Raw genomic sequence first — 27,967 nt, forward strand, 5'->3', positions numbered from 1 at the left:
TTTTGCTATTCAAAAAGGAGTTGCGGCGCAGATTGTTGCCCGTTTGCCTGCCACTTTATTATAATCATTTTGATTTTAACGAGAAATAGCAGATCGGTTTTTTGTTTAAAAAAAAGATAAACTTGAAATAACAAACTTAAAAAGCATAACATAAAATTGAAATATAAAACTTAAAAAGCGTAGCATAGACTTAATCAAAACATACATGCGTGGTATTTGAATGGGTTGTATGCTTTTGCCTTACCCAACGCTTTAGACATCATAACAGAGATGTAGTCGTCTAGGTAAAACATGTTGCCTCATGTTAGTGAATTAATGTAGTCGTCACGTTCATTCCCGTGTTAGTGTTCCCGTCCACGAGACGCTAAAGTACTGGTTAAACATGTTGGGCTAACTGTTCTATCTAATAAAAGCAAGTTTTTCTTGTTTGACAATTAACCCTTGATGCAAGAATCAATATTGTTACTCCCCAGTCCCCACCATGCAATCCAAACATTGTCAAACCCAAATCTCATGTTTGACCAGAGCAAAGTCAAAACATTGCCAAATATCTCTATTTGTACAAGCAGCTACTCTTATTAAGAAGCTAGATTTTATTCTCAAATTGCACCAGAGTACTCTTTAGCATTCCATTTAGATGTATTACCAGTTAAGCCAATTTGTGTAGTGACCAAATACCCTTGAAGTAGAAAATAGCACATTGATCATTAAGACTTGGATTATCCACTTTTGGACCTTCCCTATAATAATGTGTTGGTTTCAAATTAGTTGTCCCATTTATATAATTTTTTTCATATGCCAACAAAGGACCAAAAGTGATTTGGCCCCAAAAAAGTTAACTTTGACTAAACTCGTCAATTTGACCATGACCATCTATAGCTACATAAAACCCAAAATTCCATAATATGCTCATAATGACCATTCTGCCCCTAGCTTCCCGATAACTCAAGAAACATGCGCACAATGTTTCCTCCAACAACTTACCAGTAACGAAAGTCTGAATAGTGAAAAATAAAAAACATTTACTCAAACCATAGTGCATAACTTCAGGTGCAATATGAACAAACTAAACAACCAAAATAACCGTAATTCAAAATTTAAATTTGTAAATGCGCAAAGATTAACACGAACAAACTAACCACAATCATCCTTATTCTCATTAATGAAAAGTATGAATTACTTTACATTCATATATTAAAAAAAATTGATAACAAAGCTCGGACATAATAATTTTTCAAGATTGTATGGAAGATATCTCATTCAGCAAAAATTTAGATTCAGTTGCAAAATCAACTGGACTAATAATCTCACAATCATCCTTTGTCTTTTCTCATTTTTGTACTCTCGGGATGCAACCATCAAAAGAAAAGGATGCGGGACCCACACTGCTTTCTTAAGCTATGAAAATTTTAAATGTTATTTGCGTTAAATTTGTTTACAAATAAATATAAAAGCTGTTATTATAGTATACTAAAATATAGATTTATCATATTTTAACTTTATATTTTAATAATATAAAACAAAGTTTGTTTTGGCTATTTACTTATTTGCCACCTAAGCAGTTTAAAAAGGCTTATCCACACACTAACTTTTGCAGTTTTGAGTCGATTTTAAGATAAAGTGATTCTGATTATGATTAGTTCCAATAAAAAGTGTTCACCACGCCTATCTGTTTCCCCCTCCACATAGATCCTTCCAAAGTCCCATCAGTATAAATAAACACAACTTGCCAAGGTTGAGGATTTACCTGACACTTCATATTATCAAGCTTGTCAGCAGAGCAGCCTATGTTTTTCTCGGCATCATCACCTAAGACAGAAATCCAAGCTCCATCACTTGCATCTTAGAACTTTGCAGACACAATATACCTGCAATAACCACCAGTTAGCTTTAGATGTCATAATCAAAATTAAGAAACTTCAAATTAATCACAGTTTCACAAACCTCAAATTACAGTCTGTTTTTTTTTTAAGGATTAATATGAGTAACCAGAACCAAGTTCATTAATAACTTTCTTGTTGCAAGTTTTGCATGCGCGATAAACATGGATTGATCGAATTAATGACAGTCGTACACGCACGTGTATTGTAATATACTGGCCGCAAGACAAATGTTATTGTTAGCATAACACTTTGACTGAGAATTACTAATATCAACAACTTAACAGGATACAAAACCCTTACCAAAACATACGGCAATTGCTTGATACCTGCTACAACCTGCAAGACCGCAAAAGATTAAAAAAATATATATAAACCACTAATGCATTCAAAAGACAAAAAAACAAAGCCATTATGATAGGGGTGTTAGGATGTGATTCAAAAATTAATTATCTAAAATATTGTATCTTCCAACGTGTTTTGTGGCAGCTACCGAAACCCTAATTGCAACTACATCTTTACCATCGTCTCTACATTGTAGCTTCTCAACCACACGCAGAACTTTTTTAAAAGGCCATTCACCAGCTAATGTGCTCCTAATGTTTGACAAATCTGTGAAAATATCATTCGAACCAACAAATTCTTTCCCTGAGAAACTAAAAAAAAAAAAAAAACGTTATCAGGTGTGTTTTGGCCATATTTAAAAACTGAGGGTAGAATGGTCATTATACCTAAAAGTTGAAGATTAATTGTAGAAGCTCTTTGCATATTGCCAAAGTTCATCACACCAGTCAAAGAGTAAATAAATAATAATGCACTGTTAGCATCTAATGATACTAAAACACACGGGAATATAAATGTTAGATAATTAACAATTTTTTTAACTTGTTGCTTTTTAAAGGATAACAACTTACATATGCTAAATCTTTCATTCTTTGTGTTGAATTGAAATGTTACCAACAAAAGTTTCTTAATCCACTTTGGAATCCTCATGCTTTTTAATATATGGACGTGAAAGTAGCTGCATAAGTATATCGATCAAAAACAATAAATTCCTTGATATAAAAAATTAAAACTTTCAGAATTTTCACATATTCTAACCTTATCTGTATTACCTACTCTGCTGCTGGTCTTGCATCAACATCTATCTGTAAACACACATCAATGAATGAACACAACTCTAGAGAAAAAATGTCTTTTGGTGGTGATGGAGTTGGGTCGTCCAGAATCTATTAGTTTTCAAATGTTTTAACTTACAACAGTTAGACCCACAGCAATCACTTGGCTACCATGGTTCATCGTCCCAGCCACCAACAAAACCTGGTTGACAACTCATCCAAATCTTTAATAGAACTGTGAGTGTGCACCTATAATCACAGGTCACATCATTTACGAAAATTGAATAGTATTTCAGGTAGACCTGACCCATATAAATCCTAGTAATCTTACCATGCGACCTCTATTTGAAAGGCACAATCGTTGCCCACAAAAATATTATCAGCAATCGTCTGCCTAAAAACTTGTACACCAAGAACATCAGCTATCATTTCTTCAGTTTCCTATTCAAACAAACATTAGTATTTACCATCATGCATAATGATAATATTACCAAAATAGCAAAAAAAAAAAAAGTAATTAATTTTTACCCTATCAAGATCGCTATGAGTAAGGGAAACACTCATTGCACGCTACGCAGTTTCCAAGGGCATATGGTCTTTCATCAATGCGTTGAACCACAAATGCATCGGGTGTAAGGCCAAAAAAGTTATGACTAGCGATATCAAATTACGAAACCCATTATATATTTACGGTCAAGTTAATAATATATGTCGGCGAGAAAACTGGACACGAGACGAGAGCTTCGACACGCGCTTAACTTTAACGGGAAAGCTTCTAGATTATGTTTTTATTTGGCTATATATAGGGCATTAGTTGTCATATGTATGTGTGTGTTTTGTAAGGTGAAATCACCCACCCAAGGGGAGCTCACCTTGGGTGGGGTCGGTTCGTTCTTTAACATATCAATCTTTTAACCGATAACGAGATCGTTCCTATACTTATATTATCTTTATATTATGTTCGGTCGTTTGATTTACCGCACCCGTCTCGAGTGTTTATCAAGAACAAAGGCGTTCGTTGTCGGATCCGGTTTCGAGACCTACATCGGGGTCTTGAAGCTCTGAAATCACACGCAAGCAAATCCTCAATGAAAAAATAATACCTAAAATGTACAAATCACAGGCTAATTTAAAAATATAAAATGAAAGCTGAGGGCTTTACCTTAGTCAATAGTAGTACGAGGCAAAAGAAGCCCATTCTAGAATCTTTACCAATGCAAAGTCGTCCAATGATTCTCATGCCACCAATGGAAGTCTTAACCACCGTAATGACATCTGCAAGTTCAAGCTCAAATGTGCTGCAAAACAAATATTTAATTGCTTGTAACATGTTCTCCAATTAGATAATTCATATAACACAAATCAAGAAGATAAACATGTAAAAATTTTCAGAGCCACCAAGTACTACTAAACAGTATGCATTTGTTAGCTTTGAGAACACCAATTTCACATGAATTCTAAAGATTCCAATTGCTTTCCCAATTAAATTCTGTTTCCCAATCACCTATATACGCACAAGGGGCCAAGTCCCGGATCAAGAAGCAAACTGACAACACAATGAGCACGAGTGTATTGTGTTGATCACATCAACCTGAAATTTTTATATTATTGCATGAAGTAAAGTTTAATTTCTTTCTTTCTTCCAATTAGACCGGTACAACTAAAACCCATAACACAAATCAAAGAAATCAAAGGTTGAATCGACACATTACTGCATGCATACTGGCCCCAAGAAGCCTCAATCAGTCCCTTTAAACATATATTACATCTTCAAATCAGTCCCAGTCAATTAGCATCAATACACAATGATGTAATTAACCGGGTTAGAACATCAACACCAGCTGTTGCTAACAATTTTGTATGGCCAGAATTGCTCAATTAGAAGTGTTTTATCTACAATTCACACAACACCATAATAATTATAATTAGATAAAATAATAATCTAATTGGGGAAGTTGAGAGATGATCACAATTTGACGTTTCACAATCAGAAACCCCTGATTGGATTCTCGAATTTTTTTTCGAGCGCACATCGTTTAGGCTTAAGAGAATAAATAGGTAACCTCTGTCCTGAACTGCTGCACGTTCGAGGAAGATGATGATGAAAGCAATAACAATGGTTTTGGTGTTTTGGCTTAGTATGCTACAATTAACGAAGAAGAAGAAGAGAATGAAACGGTTTTCTATACAACAGGTGAACATGTGTGGAAAAGAGTTAGCTTTTAATCTTTATCAAACGGTTAATATTCAATTTTGATTCGGACAGTTAATATTCAATCTTGGATGTTCTTATTATACGGTTAATATTCAATCTTGAATTTTAATCCAACGGTCAGTTTTGAATGAGACTCTATGGTAACCTGTTAGTATAATTGAGATAATAGTAAAGCCAAAACAAAGTTATTGTAGCATTAAAAAAACCAAAATTACAAAGTCAAACAACAAACAAGAATCAAAATAAAAAATTAGTTAATAGAATAAGGATTTGAGGAGTAAAGAATAATGGGCTATGTTTGTGTAATGGGTTAAATGTGTATTAGTTTTTTTTTATATAAAGACAAAATTGTCATACTTCTAAATACTCAACACTTAATTATGCTACAACTATAGGATAAAGGAATTAAGGGAAAAATCACATTACCACCACAGCATATCCTTTGGGATCTTAAATTAGACAATTGACCATGGGCTAGTCATTTGTTGGGTCTTAAAAATAAATTGTTTAAAATATTATTTTAAAATTAAATTTTTATCATAAAAATGCCAAGCAATTCCCCATCCATGCCCCAGCCTATAGCCGGCCATCGATCAATACGAGTCACTTAACGTGATATAGCCATTCTATATCAAAAGTTAAATGTTTAAAAGACTCGATCTACTATTTTGGATCAGAATTATGCCAAGCTATTCCCCATCCCCGCCCCAACCTATAGCCGACTATCAATACGAGTCACTTAACATGATACAGCCGCTCATCAAAAGTTAAATGTTTAAAAGACTCGATCTAACTATTTAATTTGTTTATTTGGTTTTGATTTTTCAGTTTGATTTTAATCTATGTAGAGAAAATCCTAACAAACATTAATTGTTATCCACTTATACTCACAATTGGACATCAAATCCGACAATGAATACACCTCTAATGAATATTACTTGTTTGTCCGAACTTGTTGAACATGATGGTTAAAGATAAAAATATGGTCCAAATATCATAATCTTGAGATTAGACTTTTACTTGTATGAGACCGACATTTAGTGTAAAAATAAGTCTAGTTCTTAACGTGGACTAGTTACCAAATGCAATAATCCAATACGTTGTTTGCATGCTTATCAACACTTTCTGGCCCATCCCAAATTGTCAAAAACGTGTCCTTGGGATAAGTGTTGATGACGACTTCCAAAACGGCAAAAGAGAAAGACACATAACTTTAATTTCGTCATATTCGTTTGAAATAAAATATATACAAATAAAGTCATAAATAGTTAAATATTATGCATGTATAAGTAAGAGATACTCTTCCCATTTGCTAGTTCACTGATTGCACCCATTCCATTGTCGAGAGAGCAAACATGCTTCTAAAGCTTGTACTTTGCTTCTCATTGCTTATGAGCTTCCAGCGTACAACCATCACAGCCGCACGTACAACCTTTAGCAGCACAAATGACCGGAGGAGCCTTTTGGAGAATGGACTTGGCCAAACTCCGCAGATGGGGTAAGTTTTTTTTTTTTTTTTTAACGATAAATGTTACTTCTACTATACTTTACATCAATAATATGAGTAAGTATGTTTTCATTTATGGTCGTTGCTCGTTAACCATGCGCTTATACTCTTCGCTTTATTAACACTACCATGAATTTAGAGCTAGACCATAACCATGAATATGGTTGCCACCGGCAAGAAAATTTGGAAAATAATATGGTTATTGCCTGTTGCCGGTCAACCAGGGCTTGATTTATTTTTGACACCTTATAGTTATTGAAGTATAAAATATATAATTATATATCTGGCAATTACTATTTATAGCATATGCATGTTCATTGTCATAAAACATAATTAGTTGGGAAATTTTTTTTTAACGGTGACTTTCTCAGTTAAGTGATAACGTGACCGCATTCACGGCCCCATCACCCTCGGTCCAGACTATGTTGACATTATCGGGACCCACGCTAGAACCTAAGGATCATTTGGCATTCCCGGTAAAACCCCCGCTCACCCCGTCTGAAGGCACGACAGGCCTTATGCATCAAGGAAAATTCGGTCGGCATCAGGGATCGAACCCGGGTTTCCCCGTGCCTTCCCATCCTTTGCCTGGCCAACTGGGCTAGCCCAGCTGGTTATAATTAGTTGGGAAATAACTCAAGTTGTTGGCAACATATATTATAAAAAATAGTATTTTATATTTTTCTTTTTCAAATTGTGAGAGAATTTTTTTGGTGGAAGAAAATCATTCAATACCAAATAGGTGGACCAATTTTAAAGCGAAATGTAGCAATTTTTGTATATAAGTATTACAACTTTTGTGTTTATTATACATTGGCGTAAAAGTACTATCACGCCCGTTTTTTATGTTACTTGACGCAAATGTTGTCACATTTCTTGTTGTGATTGGCTTCTCTTGTAAGTAAAAAATATGTTTAACGATTAAATTAGTAATTTTTTTAAAGTAAATGATTAATTTTCAAACACTAAACTAAATAACTATTCTTGTAATTTCTCTAACTAATTTGCAGTATATTTATTTTAATAAAAATAAACAAGTTATTTATTTGCACATGTGTGACCAGGTGGAATAGTTGGAACCATTTTGGTCGTAATATCGAAGAAAAACTAATCAGGGAAACAGGTAAACAAGCTTTAACCTTTTCACACGTCATTTTATTAAATAATTAAATGATTTCGGATTTTCTTTTAATATTTGTTTTAATTATAAATAGCGGATGCAATGGTATCAACTGGACTTGCTGCTGCAGGATACAAATACGTTAATCTAGGTAAGGCATTGTATTAAATAATGTCTGTTTTGAATAGACAATTTCCTGTATTCATATGGTGGGCCGTATGATATCTTATCATATCTTACTAAATAATTTAGGATAATAGATAGTGAAACAATGACATTAAAAAAAATATAGTGAAATAATTAAAATGTTCTTTTTATCACTTTTATTATAAAATAAAAAGATGTAATACCTTAATCTCTCATCGATCGTGCATACAAAAGAGGTTGGGTTTATAAAAAATGTATGATCCTAAATATAGCTAGCATACTTTAAACGCTTTGACTGCGAATGAGATGTGAGTTTCATGGTTAACGTATTTTCATGAGAGTAATTTCAAGATACTTTCTTTAGAAAAATCTTCATCCAAGTGAGTAAAAACAAGGTTATGAATTCTTAGTTAAAGTTATTTTGCTATTTCTCATTAAACTCAAAATGATTATAATAAAGTGGCAGACAAACGGGCAACAATCTCCGCCGCAACCCCCTTAAAAGTTAAAAGTTAAAATGGAGAACATTAGTTGATATTATGAAATTAAAAAGAAATTTTATTTTGTTACCAAATTTTCTAGTTTCAATACCATGCAAGTAATTGTCTTTTTGCTTATTCTATCAATAAAATAATTCCATATTATTATACTTTATGCCGAATATAAATCTTAATAAATGCTTTTATGTGTTTTCTATGTTTTAGATGATTGTTGGGCAGAACTCAACAGAGATTCACAGGTAGTTCTTAATTTCCATCATTACATGTTCATATTTTTTCCTCTTTGAATGCAATTACAAGAGTTAGAGCATTCTCATCCTATCCTCTATTTTCAAACAAAAAATTACACTAAAACTCACTTTATTTTCTCTCTTTATTTCAATTAAATAATACTTTTTATACCTTTTATCATTACCTTTTCTCTTTCCTTCATTCACAACCACTTTCAAAATATATTAAAAAATTATAGAGGGGAACAGTAAATTTTCAAATATACAGAAAAATCACTACTTTTTCTAAAATATAAAAACTTTTCACTCACAACACCCTGAATCACTCTCTAAATTATAAAAACACTCCTCACAGAAAATGAGGGGTTGGATGAGAATGCTCTTACTTTTTCTTTAAACTAGAATCACTTAATCATGGGTGTTCAATTCATGAAAAAGTTGCAAAAATGGCTTAAAATGGGGTCATTGCGATTATGTATTTTAAACAAGTCTCATAAAATAATCACAAGTTCGTTGCACACTTCGTCACAACTCTATTTATCCAAATTAGTTATTTTGTGTGACGAACAGAGGATTTTAATTTTTTTTTTATATAAAGTGTGAAAACACAAACATGTGAACACATGTACTAATCTGCTGTAAAAGGACAACATGCTGTTTCAAAATCTACTTTGTTAAACACAAAGATGCCAACACGTCTGCATGTCACTGAAATTATTTTGATTTTATAGGGGAATTTTGTCCCGAAAGCAGATACGTTTCCATCCGGAATCAAAGCATTAGCCGATTACGTTCATAACAAAGGACTGAAGCTTGGAATCTACTCTGATGCAGGGTATATAAGACATAATATAATCTTAAGTTCTTAACTATAAAGTTACAATAAACTCGTCTTCTTTTCTCGACAGAACTCTAACATGTAGTCTTAAAATGCCTGGATCGTTAGGCCACGAAGAACAGGATGCAAAAACATTCGCGTCATGGGTACACTTTCACCTTTGTTTGTTACCATGTTCTTTCCTTCGAGTATATGATAAAACTAAATCGGGTTATTTATCATACAGGGAATCGATTACTTGAAATATGACAACTGCAACAATCAGGGTATAAGCCCCAAGGAAAGGTAGCATAAACTTTTAAGGATACTAATATTATTATATAAATATAATGAAGATAATATATATATTGAGTTGTAAACTATAATGGATTTTGCTTTTTGGGAGGAAAGGTACCCAATAATGACAAAAGCTTTGCAGAAGTCAGGAAGGCCCATTTTCTTTTCTTTATGTGAATGGTCAGTCTCGATCTCCTTTTTAATTAATATAAAAGTTAAAAGTCTATGGGCCAAAATGTGACCATATTATGTGGTGTTCACTCAGGGGCCAAGATGATCCTGCAACTTGGGCAAATGAAGTTGGCAATAGTTGGAGAACCACAGGAGATATTTCGGATAATTGGGATAGGTTTACTTAAAACATTTAAATAAGTTTTTAAAAATATATTTGTTTCATTATCGCGTAAAATGATTTATATTTTATACTTCCTGCTAGCATGACTTCACGGGCTGATGAAAACGATAAATGGGCTGCTTACGCTAAACCCGGTGGATGGAATGGTAACTCTGGCTTTTTAGTTTCTGACATGATACGGAAACACGACCTCTGAACACATAAGTCATAGGTTTGGCTGATCAAACCTACAAACATGTTTAGCTAAACATATTTAATATAAAAACTTAAAAATGTGTTTCATCTCTCAACTTTATGCTAAAAACTGAAAGGTAAACGAGAAAAGCGTAAGTATTTCATAAAATATGAAAAAATAATTTCGGTTAAATGAGTTGTATCATGTCAACCCGCAAAAACTTGTTTAGTGCACAGGCTTACTTCTCTTAACATTTTCCATGCTGTTGTGTTCGGGTCACCAACATGCAAACACGACCCCTAATTATTATCTTGTGATTTGGGCCAGACCCTGACATGTTGGAAGTTGGAAATGGAGGCATGACAACGGAGGAATACCGTTCGCATTTTAGCATTTGGGCTTTAGCAAAGGTATAGCAATTATTTTAATATAATTTTATCAAAATCACTGACACTGATGGCATTTTAGGCACCTTTATTGGTCGGCTGCGATGTACGATCAATGAGCAATGAAACATACGAGATACTCAGTAACAGAGAAGTCATTGCAGTGAATCAAGGTCGGTTAACAAACTGTACATTTCTTTTCCTGTTATAAAGTTTGGATATTTTCTCACCAGTCACAAGTTGTTACAGATAGCCTTGGAGTACAGGGGAAGAAGGTTAAGAAAAATGGTGATTTGGAGGTAAAAAATGTTGTGTGTCATAATAATAATAATAATAATAATAATAATAATAATAAAAGTAGTTCCAAAATCAATATGATATTTACAAATCAAATACAGGTGTGGGCTGGCCCTCTTTCACATAACAAAGTTGCAGTAGTTCTATGGAACAGAGGAAGCTCAACATCTCAAATCACTGCTTATTGGTCCGATATAGGACTCAATCAGACCACATTTGTTACAGTCCGTGACGTATGGGCCAAGGTAAGACTTAAAAAAATATATCTAATATCTTCCCAAAAGCTAACTTACATGTCACACTCGAAAAAAAATTATTAATATTTTCTTTTGCAGCGTAACTTTGGAAGATTGGCGAAGGGATGGATCACGGTAACTGTAGAATCGCATGCTTGTAAAATGTACGTTCTTATTCCACGACAAAGAGGTTGGAACGGTGACAGTTAAATGAAGATTATATTATGTATAACAATACCTCTTGTCACAAGAATAAGATTGGGGAGGCAAAGCCAAGAATCATGAAGCTCACTAATAAACAGAGATATAATATCTTTTGAGTTTTTTAATGATGTTTTTCTATCAGCTAGAATCATATTTAGTACAAAACAAACTTACATGGGTTTTTGGAACTTCCCATGAACCCAAACGCGGTGCATAGTCTTCTGTTTGCGCCGGTTTACTGACTTCACACAACAATACTCAAGCTCAACCTGCAAAACATGTTTTAACACCAATAAGTAAACTGTTTTGACTTATGTATGACGAAAATAAATGATAATTTTTTTTTTAGAAAATGATAATTACCTCAACGAAGCCAACACTTAAAAAGAGGTCTCGTGCAATATCTAAAGAAAAAAAATATGAGCGAGTGCCATCAGAACGTTTGTATTCCCTAAATCCCACTCTTTGATCAGCCTCAAACCGAAGCATGGTCATGTCATAAAGACCTGATTTTATCAACAACATATTCTTATGAACTAAATGAACCAACTTTTTACATAACTAAGGGGATTTTTATGTTAATTAAGTAGTACCGTAATCCCTGAATAAGAGCAATCCACCAGGTTTTAGAACAGAGAAGCACTCAGCAATAGCTGCAGACATCCTATGAAGCGGTACGGCCGAGAGAGTAAAAATCTGGCAAAATTATATAGCCAAATTAAGATTTAGAGAGCAAAATAACAGTAGTCAACGTGCCTTTTATACATACCAATGTAACAAAGTCCATCCCGCCGATACAGCATTCACTTTTCTTTGATGAAGTTATATCAGTTGAATTAGAATCTCTCTCACTACTATTAATGTCATTGTCTGGCAAAGATGTATTCTGCTTTTGTAGAGACGTTTCGTAGCAAGAATCACATATTAGCCACTTAGGAGCCCGACATGTAGAAAAATCCCAGCAGAATGGACGAAAACGGTCTTTAACTGAAGCCACATTGGAAGCATGTATGACTTCTGTTGCCCGATCAAGCGCCTCTGTGCTACAATCGCAGGCAAATACAAGGATATTCTCTTTGCAACTACACAGCAGCAGAATAACAAAACTCAGTTAGGCAGGCAAAACAAACCCAATTATTTGAATCTGGGTCAATAAATGAATATGAATTACATAATGGATCATTTTGAGTCTCAAATAAAGTCCTGATACAATCACGACTCACGAGTCGGAATGGACTGATAATAAATAAGGGCCAGAATGGTGGCCCTTTCCTTGTCCACGTCTACTTCTCTTGCCATCGACAGATCGACTCATCCTCAAATCTTTAATCCTAGGCCTGGCAAATGGTTGGGCAGGTAAGAACGAATTTGGGTCAATTCAAAAAAGAGTTATTTTGGTTCGGGTCAAAAGGGGTTTGGGTCAATAAAACAAATATAATAAAAATCACACACAAAAACAAATCAAATAAAAAGAAGTAAATAGGGAAGAGATAATTCAAGAGTCCAGTAAGAATCAAGATAAAGACAATTGAGCGAACTACGGGTTATTTTGGTCCAGTGTTTGGTTCTGCGTTTTGGACTTGAACCCGCTCTGACCGCACCCATAGTTATTAAATACACTAGGCGCACTCAAGGCGCATAGGTCTCGCCTGGGGCCTAGGCGCAAAAAAAGGCGAGGGCCTGAGAAACAAAAAGCGCACTTAAATAAAAAGATTTAAAATATACTACGTATATGAAAATAATAGTATTCTTCATATAAACTAAAATATACCATTTAATATCATTTCATTAGTACCAAAAGTTCTAAAACAGTCAAGATTCAAATGTAATTTCAAAACTTGAAGCACAAAATATTGAAGGCAATTCCTTGACTACTCCTAGAGCTAAGTTCTTTTGCGTTTCTTTTGTAACCTAGACAATGCCGAAGCACTCGCCTAGGAACTAGAAGCGCATTTATTAAGCATCGCCTGAAAAATGGGCCTAGACGGAAGAAGCAAGGGCTTTAACAACTATGACCACACCCATTCTGGCCCGAACCAAAATAACCTTTTTCTTAAGCTGGCCCGTGTACCCGACCCACCCGTTTCACCAGGTCTAAGCTCATTACATACAATGTTATTCACAAATTCAGACTAATCTCAATCCTTATTAACAACAAAACACACGTTTCGAGATCGAATTACCGTAAGATCGGTAAAGCAGTACTTCCATTACCACATCCCACCTCCAACACATTAGAATACTCTGCACAAGAAGCTAACTCAGGAAACTCCTTAAACAAATACCGTCTCTCCTGCACAAACCAACCCCTAATTATATTATCACCGGACCCACCGTATAATTAATAAATTGAACGTACCTTGAAGAATTTGCCGGTAGAGTGACGAGCGTGAAACTGGTTCCAAGATTGGGAGTCCAGAGAAGATGAAGAAGACTGAGGGGTAAATGGGACAAAATGGTAGCCAAGGGTAGAATCGTCCTCAATGCGTTTTCTGAGTTCTTCCCAATCAAAATCATTGGAGTGGTACTCCATTTCTTGGTTGCTCATACGATTGATAATGATATTGTCGAGAACCGGGGGTCCGTTTATTTAGGTTTTCTCGTACAGGAATTTGTAACATAATTCGAGTTCGGGGCTCGGCTTGGCTCGGGTTGACTGGACTCGAGTTTCTACATTGTAGAGATGTTTTTTAACTTGAGTTTAATTCAGTCGATGAGTTTAGCTTAACTGGTATTGGAGGGGACGTGAAGATTTGGGTGTGAGGTTGTAAGGTTTCAAGTTTGAATCTCGATATTAGTCCGGTTTTACTGTAGTGGGCTTTGGGGTGTTGAGTTTTCCCCATAACAGGAGATGATGGGCTTTGGCTATCTAGTGTTGTCTATGATTGCGGATTTATTGAGTCGACTTTTGTTATTGGGTTACCCCGAGCCAGACTTTATTCGTTGATTTTAAAAAAAATCAAACCACTAAATGTTTCTTTAGATATTTTCTTATTTTACTTTGTAAATAGAGAGCACGGTTAACATACAAAGTAAAAAAAAAAAAAAAACATACAAAGTGCATTAAACGAAGGAAAAAAAAAAAGCATGGTGGCTTTTTAGTAAATACTTGTATGGTGTAATTGTAGTATCTAAAAAAACATCTAGAGTAATAAGGTTACATTTTGCATGCTTCGTACCGGAAATCTTGTTTGTAATAGATCCATCTTGCTTTTTATATATTTTTATATAGTTATAATTTTATATCTACTATAGTGTATACTTTTTTTTTCGAACTATGAACTTTTATACACAAAAACAACACCGAGCACACAACAAACCACCGCCTAAGCACTGTCTCCACAAGCCGGAGAACAACACAAAACACCAAACGAAAAACAAACAAATTACATGAAATCAAATCTACTCCAATTCAACCATTCTCTCGATCTATTCTTTAACCTATTTTTAGACCAAAGAAATCATCATCATCATCGTACTCAGTATATCCCACCAATAGCAATGCTATGGTAGGTTCTGAGGAGGGTAAGATGTAGACAACCTTACCTCTACCCCATAGGGATAGAGAGGCTGCTTCCGATGAGACCCCCGGCTCGATAGTAGTTTTGCATCAAGCCTTGGACATAAGGCACATAGCACTCAATCATCGGGACACCGGCTGATTGGTGCATGTGCCATTGTCTTTCGGTTATCAACGCCACCACATGATGCCTGATTAACCTTCCCCCACTTTTAACGTTATTTTCACGAGATTAGTAAAATAACGTCAAAATTAGTGCAATTTTACTTTAGACCAAAGAAATCCAAGAGATTTAATATCTCCAATTATCTCCTTCAAATTAGTATCCTTACTATTGAACACCTTTTCATTCCTCGCTTTCCAGATTCTCCAGCAAGCTATGATCACTATCCCATGTAACGCCTCTTTTTCGGTCTCTCCAATGTTGATGGTCTTGTAAAGCTCCAATAAATCTCTTATCGAAAAGCCGAAAATTAGGGGGATTTTACACCAACGACTTACTATTGAACACCTTTTCATTCCTCGCTTTCCAGATTCTCCAGCAAGCTATGATCACTATCCCATGTAACGCCTCTTTTTCGGTCTCTCCAATGTTGATGGTCTTGTAAAGCTCCAATAAATCTCTTATCGAAAAGCCGAAAATTAGGGGGATTTTACACCAACGACTAATATGTTCCCAAAACAACTGCCGCTACCAAACAACCCGTGGTGATATGGTCCGCTGATTCTGTCACCATCTCGCATAAAACACAAACACTATCCAATACCCTTATATTCCTTCGCTTTAGCACCTCCCGAGTAGGAATCCTACCCATTTCGGCCCTCCAAGCGTATATGTTACACTTCTCCGGAACCCATTTACTCCATTTCATAGCATAATTATTCCCCACAGTTTCATAACATACTATAGTGTATACTAGTTAGTTATTTTTATTATTGTAACTATCTATATAATAAATTAATAATACTTGATATATAAATACACCTGTTATAGCTAGTAAATAAAGTTTTATATTTATATGAGAGCATACTTGATTAGTCTCACTAACCTAGTCAAACTCGATGCATTAAGTTAGGAATTGTTTGTGAAACGAGCTTCAACTTCACTTAGACTTGACCTCAGGCAGTTAGGCTCAATCTCGTCTAAGCTCGACACACTTTTAAGTTTTTAACAAGCTGGTGTGTAGCTCGCTAGGAATTGACTTCTTCACGCCCTTTAATCAATATCTAGACGTATCTCATATTCTCATCCCATGTACTAAATTGGTTGGGTTAATTTATCATTTCAGACGGGTAATTTATTTTGCTTAATATCAGTAACTCGAATTATATTTTTAAAAGGGTTCATTGGTATAATACAAACATATAAATACATTTTCTAGAAAGGTTAAACAACACTTCATAGTATGTTATAATGTTATTATGTAACATTTCATGATGTAAAAAGTATATAAAAACAAGAAAAAATTAATGTAAAAGATACGGTATCAAAGAAGAAAAATGAAATTTGCATACTTTAAACAAGATTCTACATACATTAGTTAATCCAAAAACAAGTTCAAGAAAAGCATTTGGTAACTGTTAAAAGTACACATTAACACCTTTGAAGACAAGTATGTTTTTGGGTTAACTGTACAATTAAACTGCACTGTGTTACAACTTCCCACGCTATTAACCGCGGTCCAAAGGTTCACTCTTGAAAACGATCATAATCCCCGCTCTTTGGTGACTGCTGGGCGCCGTGGTTCACTCGCCCTGTAAATCCAACAAATAATCCATCAGTTTTAAAAACAATCAGTTTCATAACTCGTGTCCAAATGCCCCCGAAAGCATACCTGAGAAGTCAAAACCAGAAGTGTTCCTAGACTCATTATTATTATTCCTCCATTCACTAACAGGCAAATTCCTATTCTGGATCATGAATTGGTACCCATCGATATTTTGTTGCTCATCGTTGCCACCGACTACATTTCTTCCAGAAGAATCCGTTCCCGACAGGAAACTCAAGTTCGGAACCGATGGGCCCACACTTGGTGATGGCAACTTGTTGGTAGAAGCATCCACTTTTATAGCTGCAGCATTTTCTTTCTTACCCTCAATAGTAAATGTGCCAACTATTACCTGAAAAAAAAACAACCAAATATTAATAGGTTGATGTTTTATCTCTAACGGGCCAATCTGGCGTGCCCCTTACCTGAACCGGGCCCGCAGCTATCAGAGGCCCATGGATGCTGCCTCCTATGATCTGGCCATCATTACTAGACAAACAAACACTTAACCCACCCGTGCTACCACCAAATTCGGTACGTACATAAGATCCACAAAGTGATAGGATGTTAAACCGACCCTGATATCATAAAAACCATGAATCCATTAGTTTTATATGTTTAATTATCGCGGTTTTTACAACATTAGATTTATCTACCTCATAAGTAATATTGCCCCCAGATGAAACAGGCTGGCTTAGACACGCGTTAGAGATCAAACCAGACGCGGAGAGGACACACATCTCTTGCTTCCTTTGTTGCATAAATGACACTATTTTCTGGCTAATATCCTATCATAAGTTCAACACTGTTCAAATCATGCATCCGCAACAAAGACTATAAAAGATTACTAAAAACAGTAAGATCAAGAGCCATAAATGGCAACACATGTTCATTAGTTACATCAATTAGCCACTAAACAACACATGTTCATATTTCATACCTCTCCGGAAGCCACTGAAATAATATGAGGCGTGAACCCTTGCCCCGTGTTCCCTAAGTGCATTAGAAAAATATATATTAGTTAGCGTTTATTGTTATACTAGGATATAGCCCATATAATACATGGGTGGTTAAAAAAATGCAACAAAAAAGTTAAATTTAATAATATACATAATAGCATATGTTATCGATTCATAAGATATAAATAATGATAAATAAAATTTTATAATTCATAAATACATAAAACCTCATTTAATACAACATTTAAAGTTATATTTCTATAAATGGTAAAGTATTAGTTGGCATCTTAGTTGGCTAGTAGAGTTGAATGACATGTAAAATAATAGTTTTGTTTAATAGGATAGGTAGATCATTGGCAAAGGCCCATTTACATGGGTAAAAAAAAGAAAAAAAGAAGTGTATTTTTATATTTAAGCCCATATATATCTTTATTATGGGCATTTTCAAGATAGTCAATGCCATGCTTCTTATAAGTTTATTTTTAGCTTTTAAGTTAAAATTGTTTTTAATTCTTTTGAAATTCTTTTTAATTTCTCTATTGTTGAATTGTCTTTTTTTTTTTAGTTTGTTAAATTGTTTATGTTCATTTGATAGTTCATATTAGAAGCTATACAAAAAATTTAGAACTATCTTGGGCTATATTTAACAATTTAATATTATTTTATTATCGTTTTTCGGTTTCAGTTACTCGATCCATTTTGATCCAGACCGATATTTTACCCACCCTATCAAAAATTTATGTATTCGTCACTAGCCATACTTAAAACTTAAAAGTTAAAAGATATAATTTGATTAGCTTTTCGTGATAATTATTCTTATTGTATTCCTATATAAAAGTAAAAATGTTACAAATATTATTCAAATGGAAGAGAAACACACCAACAGAAGATTTTTTGAATGGAGTAGCAGATGAACCACTAACTCCCAAGGATAACTCTTTTTTGTTTGCTAAGGCTGGAACCGCGGTGGTCGTAGAAGACGAAGAGAGTCTTTTCGCAGCCGCAGCTTGCTCGGGTGTACCATACTTTCTAGGCCTTCCTCTTTTTCTCCGGATGCCTGTCTCTAACGGAGAAGAGACGGCCGAGGGAGCTGAATTATGCGGGTAAAGCAGTTGAGAGGGTCTGGGGTCGTTGGTGGTGGTTTGTAACATTCCATTGGTGACAGTTGGTGATGGTTGTTGGTGCGGTTGGCGTTGTGGCTGTGGGTGGTGGTGGTGGTGATAGTAAGAGGTTAGACCAAGGCCATCTGGTTCCATTTGGATGGCATGAGGAAAAAAAGATTTATTTTTTTGTTTAAATTTTTATAATATTTTTTGGTCAGTTGGAATATTGTTTTTTAACGGTTTTTTTTTTGGATGAGTTGTTGATCCTCTGCCTCATGATTCGTGTAGTGTATGGCAGTTGAGTTGACCTTTACAATGTTGACTCTTGATGTATAGGATGGTCAGTGTTATCACTGGTAAAAGTAAACTGAGGTTTTTACTTCTTACTAATCTAAGTTCGAATTATTCGAGTATTCAAGTTCCGAAAATTTTGATGTTGGTGTTGGATTGGCATTACTCGGGAATTTGATTCGGTTCAAATTCGAATTAGAGTTGATTCGATTCCATTCGAATTCAGCCAAAAAATGCGGTACTGGTATTTCCCGAATTTTACACAAAATGCTGGTACCAAACCGGTAGCAGTACTGTACCGGTGCCGAACTGAATATTTCAGCCAAAAAATGCGGTACTGGTATTTCCCGAATTTTACACAAAATGCTGGTACCGAACCGGTAGCAGTACTGTACCGGTGCCGAACTGAATATTTCAATACTTGTACCAAATATTTTAAAATTCCGGGATCGGTACCGGTACCATCCCGAGCTCATCCGTAAGTCAACTCATCTTTTTGATGCTTAAGTGTATGTTTAAAATCCTCCCATGGTGGTGGAAGCTTATCAATTATGTTGTTTAAAATGAACCAAAATATTCAATAACTCATTAAATTGAACCAGATTATGTTGTTTAAATCCTCCCATGGGTCGGATTATCGGATCATGTTATTAGGATATTCGCTTCTATTATGTTCAGCTTTTTAGGTTTTAACGTTTCGACTTGAAAATTTCATGCCGAAAACATATTATTATATATAATAATTACAAACTTTGGTGACGCTAAGTGCCGGGCCACTTGGCGGCATCATATTGGTCCTTGGATTTTGTTTTTTAGTTCCGTATCGTGACAAATATAACAGAAAACGAACGAATTCGCGTAGTCTCGCTACATTTTGTTTCAATTTCGTTACCATAACCAATGTGACAGAAATCAGTTGAATTTGCGTAGACTCGTCGCCTCAACTTCTGGGATCGGCAATGCTCGGATCTTCCTAATGCCCGAGTGTTATCGACTGCCGCCACTCAATTGATCCACCTCAAATTTTATACGTTTTTGTTTTATTTTTGGTTTTTAGTTCCGGTATTATAACACCCTTAATTAACTGAAACCGACCGAATATGCGTCGACTTACCGCCTCAACGCCCGAGACCGACAAAGTTTGGGTTTATCATCGCCCAAGTTTTACCAACATGCCCAACGCAACGCGCCAGGCATAACACTAGTTGGAAATAAATAATGATTTTGGTCTCAAGAAAAGGTCAGCTTTAACTAAAAAGTCAAAGTTGGATGGAAAAAGTCAGCATTCCCCAAAAATCCAAAATTATATATGGGATGACCAAAAGTGAAATACTCGCATAAAGAAGATTAACAAAAATCCAATCAAATTTGAATTTCAAAACCGAAACATGAGCATCCAGAATAGGTCGAAGCTCCCTAACTTCTTCCATTCCTGAATAATCTCATGCAACACAAAGAATAAATCCTCCTGATAAATAAAATATAAGTAGCCCAAAACAATCTTTTAACTTTCTTTCTAAACTATAAATCTATAAGTACTTACATCTCGATTCACATAAGAAGGCCCGACACACAAGGTGTCAATGCCTTACCCGAGACCATGAACTTACTACCAAAGTTTGAGATTATACAATCTACTATGTTATTAAGGGGGTGTTTGGTATTGCTTATTTTATGCAACTTATGACTTATTAACTTTTGAAAAAGTTAAAAGGTGTTTGGGAATGCGGGTTATTGTGAGGAGATAATAAGTTACAATATTGTAACTTATTGACTTATCTCAAAAGTTATAAGGAGGTAAAATAAGGAATCACAAACACCCCCTAAAGATTTATCATCATCATGTATTGATACACATATACTCATGGTGTACTATGTAGGTGGTTTTAAGAATGTATATGTAGAAATTTTATAAGTGTAGGATTTAGCTTGGTCTGCCATTTGTTATATGTAATTTAATAAGGAAATAAAAACACTTTATTTTGTTCCGTATAAGCTCACATATATATATAGTGTAAGTGGTATCATATATCGTTAAATATGTGAAACTTTTATTGTGCGTAGGTTCTTATATAGTCTAGAAATATTTGGTGAAACTCAAAAATGGTTTATGATGAACGCATCCTGCAGGGAGTTGGCTAGTAGGTTCAAAAGAATTTCAAAAGAATTAAAAACAATTTTAACTTAAAAGCTAAAAATAAACTTACAAGGAGCATGGCATTGACTATCTTGAAAGTGCCCATAATAAAGATATATATGGGCTTAAATATGAAAATACACTTTTTTTTTGTTTCTTTTTTTAACCCATATAAGTGGGTCTTTGAAAATGATCTACCTATACTATTAAACAAAACTATTATTTTACATGTCATTCAATTCTACTAGTCAACTAAGATGCCAACTAATACTATTACCATTTATTGTGCGTAGGTTCTTATATAGTCTGGAGATATTTGGTGAAACTCAAAAATAGCTGGATTTTTCTTTTCTTTTTTCTTTTTTGATGTCACCGGGGGCTTTGCAAATGTCGTTAGTGTGAGGAAGATGACCAACATGACCTAATACTAACATTGACCCTTTTTAGAGCCAGAGCCCATTTCACTATTAAAAAAAAAAGTCTTCAAAAAATAATGGTCTTTTTTGATAGGTAACAAATATTTTATTTATATGTTAAACAAAGATTTTTTCATTTAATTATTTGTTTATCATTTTATTCTACTTCTTATAAAAAAGTTCACGTTTTTATTTACTTTTAAAATTTGTTTCGTTTTTTGTTTATTAATTTTGCAATAAGCATTTAGTTCTTTAAATATTTGAATAATAATTTTCTTTTATTCTTGAGAGGCTAAAGAAATGTTAAATTTATTAAGGTTTTTAAATACCAATTTTATATTAAGATAATGTGAAAAGAAGCTTACATATTGGTGTTTTAATACATTGAACATTAAAAGAAAGTAGTCGTCAGACAATTGTGAATACTGAATACAACAAAAGTTAGCTCGGGCCCTCCGATTAAAACGTTCTGATTCCGTCAGGGCGTCAGGGCCCATAGGTCAAAATAATTTGGGTTACTTCTGAATTTTTATTCTAGATCCGTCACTAGCATACTGACCTTCAAAAGACAAGTAACTTTGAAACAATAATAATATATTCATTTAAATCTTCCTTTCAAAATATCCTAAACGAACTGTGTACGTAATTGTAATTTGTAAATAAGGATTGAAAATAAGCCCCTCACATCACAATCAGAAACACTTGTGAACAAAAGTTTTGACTTGGTCAGGTGTGACGCCTGCGTTTATAAAACTATATGAACCTGGAAAAGATTAGAAAACTCACCGCCAAAAATGAGATTTCTCTTCTCCTTTCTGGTGCTCTTTGCAGCATGTTTCACACTCACTGAAAAGGCGGCAGCGCAAAACACCACCACCACCACTGGCAACGGAGATTGTCTGGCATTACTCGCAATAAAATCCATGATCAAAGATGACCCACACGGTGTCATGACCTCATGGAACGACTCCAGCAACAATTTCTGCCAGTGGGAAGGTGTTACTTGCAGCCCCCGCCACCAAAGAGTCACCCTCTTGGACCTCTCATCTAGAGGCTTAAGCGGTACGTTGTCTCCTTCCATCGGAAATCTAAGCTTTCTAAGGGGAATTTGGCTCTTTAACAACTCCTTTTCTGGTGAAATTCCGCGTGAAATTGGCCGTCTCTTTAGATTACAACAATTAAGTCTTTTAAACAACTCTTTGACTGGAAACATTCCGGCCGCCATAACAAATTGCTCCAAACTCCAAATCCTTCAGTTGGGTGGAAATAGTCTGGTCGGTAAGATCCCAGATGGGGTTGGTTCACTGTCCCAGCTAAGCGTACTCATCCTTCACGACAGCATTCTAGAAGGCGGGATTCCACCGTGCATTGCCAATCTTACATTGCTCTACATACTTTCTTTCAGCAATTGTCAACTCGGTGGACGTTTTCCTGACATATTCCACCGGCTGACTAACTTGAAAAGACTTTCAGTGCGTGGAAACAACCTTGCGGGTACCATTCCGCCTTCTTTCTATAATTGTTCATCTTTAGAACAAGTATTTCTAGATGATAATCAGCTCACTGGTACACTGCCCTTAAGCTTAGGCTCCACTATGCCACGTCTTGGGACTCTTTCTTTGTCGGTTAACCAATTAACCGGTCCCCTTCCACCATCTGTGCTCAGGACCTGTAGCTCAAAACAATTTTTCAGGAAAACTAGTAATTACGTCTCAGAATTCCTGTAATCTTGTAATTTTTTCACTAACTTCAAATAATTTCGGAAGTGGAGAAGATGATGAAATGAAGTTTATACATGATTTGTCTATATGCGGAAGGCTGGGATACATAGATCTTGGTTACAATCAGTTTAAAGGTTTCCTGCCGGAATCTTTAGGAAACTTGTCGTCTACATTATATCATTTGAGAGTTACTTCAAATCAATTTTCCGGTTGGCTTCCTTCATCAGTTGGTAATCTTTCTGGTCTAATTCTACTGGACTTGTCAAGTAATCAATTCATAGGCACACTTCCGGTGACCATTGGTAATCTTATGAAACTACGGAGGCTAAATCTTACAAATAATTCCTTCTCGGAGAACATTCCTGGTTCTCTAGGAAATCTGGCATTGATGGTTGATATGTACTTGACTTCAAATGAATTTAACGGTACCATACCATCAAGTTTAGGGAACTATAAAAGATTGATAAGGTTATACCTCGATCAAAATAGCCTTACCGGAGAGATTCCTAAGCAACTATTTGAACTGCCGTCGCTATCCGTTACCCTGAATTTGGGTCATAACCAATTATCAGAACAAATTCCCGTAGAAGTTGGCAATCTTCAGAACTTAAACGAAATTATTCTGGCAAATAATCGATTGTCAGGGGATATTCCGAGCAGCCTCGGCAGTTGCAGCAGCCTTCAGAGGCTTAACATAAGCAGCAACTACTTTTCAGGATCTTTTCCAGAATCTTTGGGATCTTTAAGAGCCCTTGAAAATCTTGATGTCTCACATAACAACTTCACAGGGGGGATCCCGACTTATTTGGAAGTAATTCCTTTGAAGAAGCTCAACATATCTTTCAACGATTTTGAGGGAGAGGTACCACAAAATGGAGTGTTTGCTAACACAAGTTTAGTGTCTATTCTTGGCAACAGTCGGCTTTGCGACGGTGTACCTGAATTTCAGTTACCCAGGTGCCGGTCTAAAAAAAGGAAAAACAAGTTGAGTCTTGCGGTTATATTAGTGATTTCTTTTAGTTCGATTGTTTTTGTAACAATAGTGGTGTTGTTATTCGTGTTGTATCCACGGAAAAAGGATGTAGAATATGATCATCCACCATAGGCTACTTCCGGAAAGTCCCTAATTCAGGTTTCTTATGAAACCCTCCACAAAGCAACTGACGGATTTTCCAACAAAAGTTTCATCGGTGAAGGAAGCTTTTCATCTGTATATAAAGGGTGCCTTGATTCAGATGGTGTGAATATTGTTGCTATCAAAGTACTAAACCTCCATCACCGAGGGAGTTCCAAGAGCTTCGTTTCTGAGTGCGAAGTACTAAGAAATACCCGACACAGAAACCTTATAAAAGTCATAACTTGTTGCAGCGGCATCGACTTCTAAGGCAACGAATTCAAAGCCATAGTTTATGAATTCATGTCAAATGGAAGTTTAGACAAATGGTTGCATAACCCCCAAAGTGACCTCCAACAACTTGGTCTGATTCAAAGAGTGTGTATTGCGTTGGATGTAGCTTATGCGCTTAATTATCTTCACCATCAAGCTGGCTATCGTCCACTGTGATTTGAAGCCAAGCAACATTCTTCTTGATGAAGATATGGTAGCACATGTTGGAGATTTCGGGCTTTCAAAGATTCTTCAATCTGAGTACCAACATAGATATAATAGCAGCACAATTGGAGTTAGAGGAACCATTGGGTATGCAGCTCCAGGTATGTTATGCTGAATGCTGGTAACTCACAAAATTATCTAATATTCATTTCCTGATCAAAAAGTTAGATTTGATTGCAGAATATGGGGTTGGGAGTAAAGTGTCAAGAAATGGAGATATGTACAGTTTTGGGATACTGCTGCTGGAAATGATGACGGGTAAGCAGCCTACTGATGTCATGTTCGGAGAAGAGCTTAGCCTACACAGCTATGCTTAAAAAGGCATGGGTGATGGTTTACTGGCGATCGTCGATCCAGTGCTTCTGAAAGATGACAAGAAGATTGGACTGACAAGGAAGAAACAACGGGTTTTATGAATCATGAAACCTGTTTGCGTTTGCTGCTGGAAATAGGCGTGTCATGTTCCAGGGAATCGCCACAGTATAGAATGGACACGGCTAGCATTATCCAAGAGCTCCAATTGATCAAAGATGCCCTTTTAGGGAACGGAACTCGAATATGAGTGTTGCACATTCCTTCACTTAAAATAATTAGTACTGTACTGAACACATAAAATTCTGACAAACACCTCAACAGCTTTTCACTACATAGCTCAGAGTTACTCTGAATGCTAAAAAGTAAAAACTGTTTAGAATGTCTAGTTGATATTCTTGACACTCTTATCTTCTTATTACCACGTGCCAGTGTATGTCCAATACTTTTCTAAAAATACATATATATTATTCATGCATAATCCCTTCATTTATGTCAACTGATTTTTTTTTCTTAAACCTTCATTAGTTAGGTACTTAGGTCTCCTTAAAAACCTGCATGCATTCATATCTTGGAAACTTGAAATTCGAAATCAAGAAGCAGGAACATTCACATGCAGGTTTATCAAATGCACTTGATATTAAAATAAACACAACTTTTGTACAAATCACAGAGACTGTGATCGATCACGTTCTTCTTCAAATACTTCCGGTGACGAAGCTTGAACGAAAGCACCGGGGGGGGGGGTGTTCAAATTGTATACAAAATTTCATAAACGAGGGGGCGGGCTCAAATTTCAGCCGAAAACGGGCAAATTTACACTACGTATACAAATTTTTGGACAAAAAACGTGTCGTTATATATATAATAATGGTTTAAATCTATATCTATAATATATATAAACGAAAACCCTAAAATCCTACGTGTCGCGATGTGATCGCTCCCCCCCTTTTATGAAAGCCACCAGATTGCTTGATTTTTAAATGGAGGTCTCTCATTGATTTAACCCAAATTCATGAGTATGGGTCTTACCAAAACCAGATAGCTCTTAAACGGGTTATAACATCTCATTAAATTAAAAATTAATCTTACCAATTATTTGATGGAAAATTCCTATAAAATAGTGATATGCTAAAATTTAATATTCAATTTAAAAAGAAAAAATATTATTTAAAATTAATAAACAATTTTATAGTAAAAAACATAAGCGGGTCATGGGTCACCAAATCCAGATAGCTTTTAAAGGGGTTATAACATATTATTTTTTTATGAAACCCTTTCATCATCAAACCCTAAGTATATTATTAACTTTCTTATAATAAAGAAAATAAAATCCAAAAAGTAAATATTAAAAAGCGAGAAATGTAAAACAACCATTCTCTCAAGCCATCAGATTGCTTTATTTGTAAATGAAGGCTTCTCACACATTTTGATTCGAATTCACGGGTAAAGGTCTCACCAAACCCATATAGCTCTTAAACGGGTTATAACATCTCATTATATTAAAAATTAATCTCATCAAATATTTGATCTGAAAATCATATAAAATAGGGTTATACTAAAAATTAATATCCTATTTTATTTAAAAAAAAGATATTATTTATAATTAAGAAAGAATTTTATAATAAAGAAAATAATTGGGTAATGGGTATCACCAAACCTAAATAGCTTTTAAACCGGATTATAACATATCATTTATTTGTGAAACCATTTCATCATCAAATCTCAAGTATATTAATTAGTAACTTTCTTACAATAAATAAAATTAAAATCCAAATATACATATATAAATATTGAAAACGAATAATGAAAAACAATATTTAAAGTTTAAATTGTGGGAATATTTACGCCCTGCTTGCGGTGCGCGCATATAATGTATATATGTGTGAACCCTCGGGTGGGCAAAAGTAAAATTGCACTAATTTTGACGTTATTTTACTAATCTCATGAAAATAACGTTAAAAGTGGCGGAAGGTTAATCAGGCATCATGTGGTGGCGTTGATAGCCGAAAGACAAGGGCACATGCACCGATCAGCCGGTGTCCCGATGATTGAGTGCTATGTGCCTTATGTCCAAGGCTTGATGCAAAACTACTATCGAGCCGGGGGTCTCACCGGAAGCAGCCTCTCTATCCCTATGGGATAGAGGTAAGGCTGTCTACATCTTACCCTCCTCAGACCCTACCATAGCATTGCTATTGGTGGGATATACTGAGTACGATGATGATGATGATGAAATTGTGGGAATATTTAAAAAAAATATTTGATTTAAGATGAGATATATATGCACCTAAATTCATGAAGAATGATAATATTTAATTCAAATTCCGATTTAATCTAGGTTGTATCTTTACCTATTATAGGTACAATACAACTCATAAGAAAGTCATCATCATAAACATAAAGCATCATCGTAATCTCTGTTTCTTAAGCATCAACTAATACGAGTTTAAAATTCCAACCAAACCTTTCAATCTAGCTACATACGGTATGTTAAATTATTGTTATTTATGACCATGAATCAGTTTGTTCCATTAGGTTTGGTTTTTTCAGTTTCAGTAGCAAATCTGAAACCGAACTGGAATATTTTTTTTGAAAAACAAAATCAAGTGAAGCATGATCTTATTGATGTATTAACTTGAT

The 27,967-nt window shown here is 35.1% G+C and overlaps 3 protein-coding genes and 1 pseudogene across 4 annotated transcripts; 2 read left to right on the forward strand and 2 right to left on the reverse strand.

The window, feature by feature from the left end:
- The first annotated feature begins 6,550 nt into the window (after positions 1-6,550).
- On the forward strand, positions 6,551-11,625 carry LOC143550977 (alpha-galactosidase-like). The gene is made up of 15 exons (XM_077041550.1): positions 6,551-6,711; positions 7,785-7,843; positions 7,935-7,991; positions 8,692-8,726; positions 9,449-9,552; positions 9,626-9,701; positions 9,782-9,840; positions 9,946-10,011; positions 10,097-10,180; positions 10,268-10,332; positions 10,689-10,771; positions 10,830-10,920; positions 10,997-11,046; positions 11,146-11,289; positions 11,380-11,625. Exons 1-15 carry the CDS (start codon positions 6,569-6,571, stop codon positions 11,488-11,490), a joined length of 1,227 nt encoding a protein of 408 aa, XP_076897665.1. The 5' UTR covers positions 6,551-6,568; the 3' UTR covers positions 11,491-11,625.
- LOC143551074 (uncharacterized) lies at positions 11,602-14,035 on the reverse strand. Its single transcript, XM_077041617.1, has 6 exons — positions 13,844-14,035; positions 13,668-13,777; positions 12,254-12,566; positions 12,078-12,180; positions 11,848-11,990; positions 11,602-11,753 (listed from the first exon to the last, which is right to left on the reverse strand). The coding sequence occupies exons 1-6, from the start codon at positions 14,030-14,032 to the stop codon at positions 11,655-11,657; spliced, it is 957 nt and encodes a 318-aa protein (XP_076897732.1). The 5' UTR covers positions 14,033-14,035; the 3' UTR covers positions 11,602-11,654.
- Positions 14,036-16,494: 2,459 nt separating this feature from the next.
- On the reverse strand, positions 16,495-18,997 carry LOC143634749 (AT-hook motif nuclear-localized protein 14-like). Its single transcript, XM_077102775.1, has 6 exons — positions 18,613-18,997; positions 17,714-17,766; positions 17,430-17,561; positions 17,199-17,351; positions 16,840-17,125; positions 16,495-16,759 (listed from the first exon to the last, which is right to left on the reverse strand). Exons 1-6 carry the CDS (start codon positions 18,986-18,988, stop codon positions 16,695-16,697), a joined length of 1,065 nt encoding a protein of 354 aa, XP_076958890.1. The 5' UTR covers positions 18,989-18,997; the 3' UTR covers positions 16,495-16,694.
- A 3,476-nt stretch (positions 18,998-22,473) lies between these two features.
- Positions 22,474-25,656, forward strand: LOC143623589 (uncharacterized; annotated as a pseudogene). The gene is made up of 2 exons (XR_013151930.1): positions 22,474-25,113; positions 25,193-25,656. The product of XR_013151930.1 is annotated as an uncharacterized LOC143623589 (transcript).
- The last annotated feature ends 2,311 nt before the right edge of the window (positions 25,657-27,967 follow it).

This window comes from Bidens hawaiensis, unplaced genomic scaffold, assembly GCF_021521415.1.
Source record: "Bidens hawaiensis isolate Kalapana, Puna unplaced genomic scaffold, B.hawaiensis_p1.1 tig00000055_1, whole genome shotgun sequence".
NCBI lineage: Eukaryota > Viridiplantae > Streptophyta > Magnoliopsida > Asterales > Asteraceae > Bidens > Bidens hawaiensis.

Excerpts from the sequence above, each read along its gene's own strand:
- LOC143551074 (XM_077041617.1), bottom strand. The coding sequence starts at position 14,032 with ATGAGCAACCAAGAAATGGAGTACCACTCCAATGATTTTGATTGGGAA. Across the intron at positions 12,567-13,667 it reads ACTGCTTTACCGATCTTACG|TTGCAAAGAGAATATCCTTG; the intron begins GTAATTCGATCT and ends GCTGCTGTGTAG. Across the intron at positions 11,991-12,077 it reads GCTCTTATTCAGGGATTACG|GTCTTTATGACATGACCATG; the intron begins GTACTACTTAAT and ends TGATAAAATCAG.
- LOC143634749 (XM_077102775.1), bottom strand. The coding sequence starts at position 18,988 with ATGGAACCAGATGGCCTTGGTCTAACCTCTTACTATCACCACCACCAC. Across the intron at positions 17,562-17,713 it reads TTTCAGTGGCTTCCGGAGAG|GATATTAGCCAGAAAATAGT; the intron begins GTATGAAATATG and ends AACTTATGATAG. Across the intron at positions 17,352-17,429 it reads GGGGCAATATTACTTATGAG|GGTCGGTTTAACATCCTATC; the intron begins GTAGATAAATCT and ends TTATGATATCAG.
- LOC143550977 (XM_077041550.1), top strand. The coding sequence starts at position 6,569 with ATGCTTCTAAAGCTTGTACTTTGCTTCTCATTGCTTATGAGCTTCCAG. Across the intron at positions 9,841-9,945 it reads GGTATAAGCCCCAAGGAAAG|GTACCCAATAATGACAAAAG; the intron begins GTAGCATAAACT and ends TTGGGAGGAAAG. Across the intron at positions 10,921-10,996 it reads AGTCATTGCAGTGAATCAAG|ATAGCCTTGGAGTACAGGGG; the intron begins GTCGGTTAACAA and ends AAGTTGTTACAG.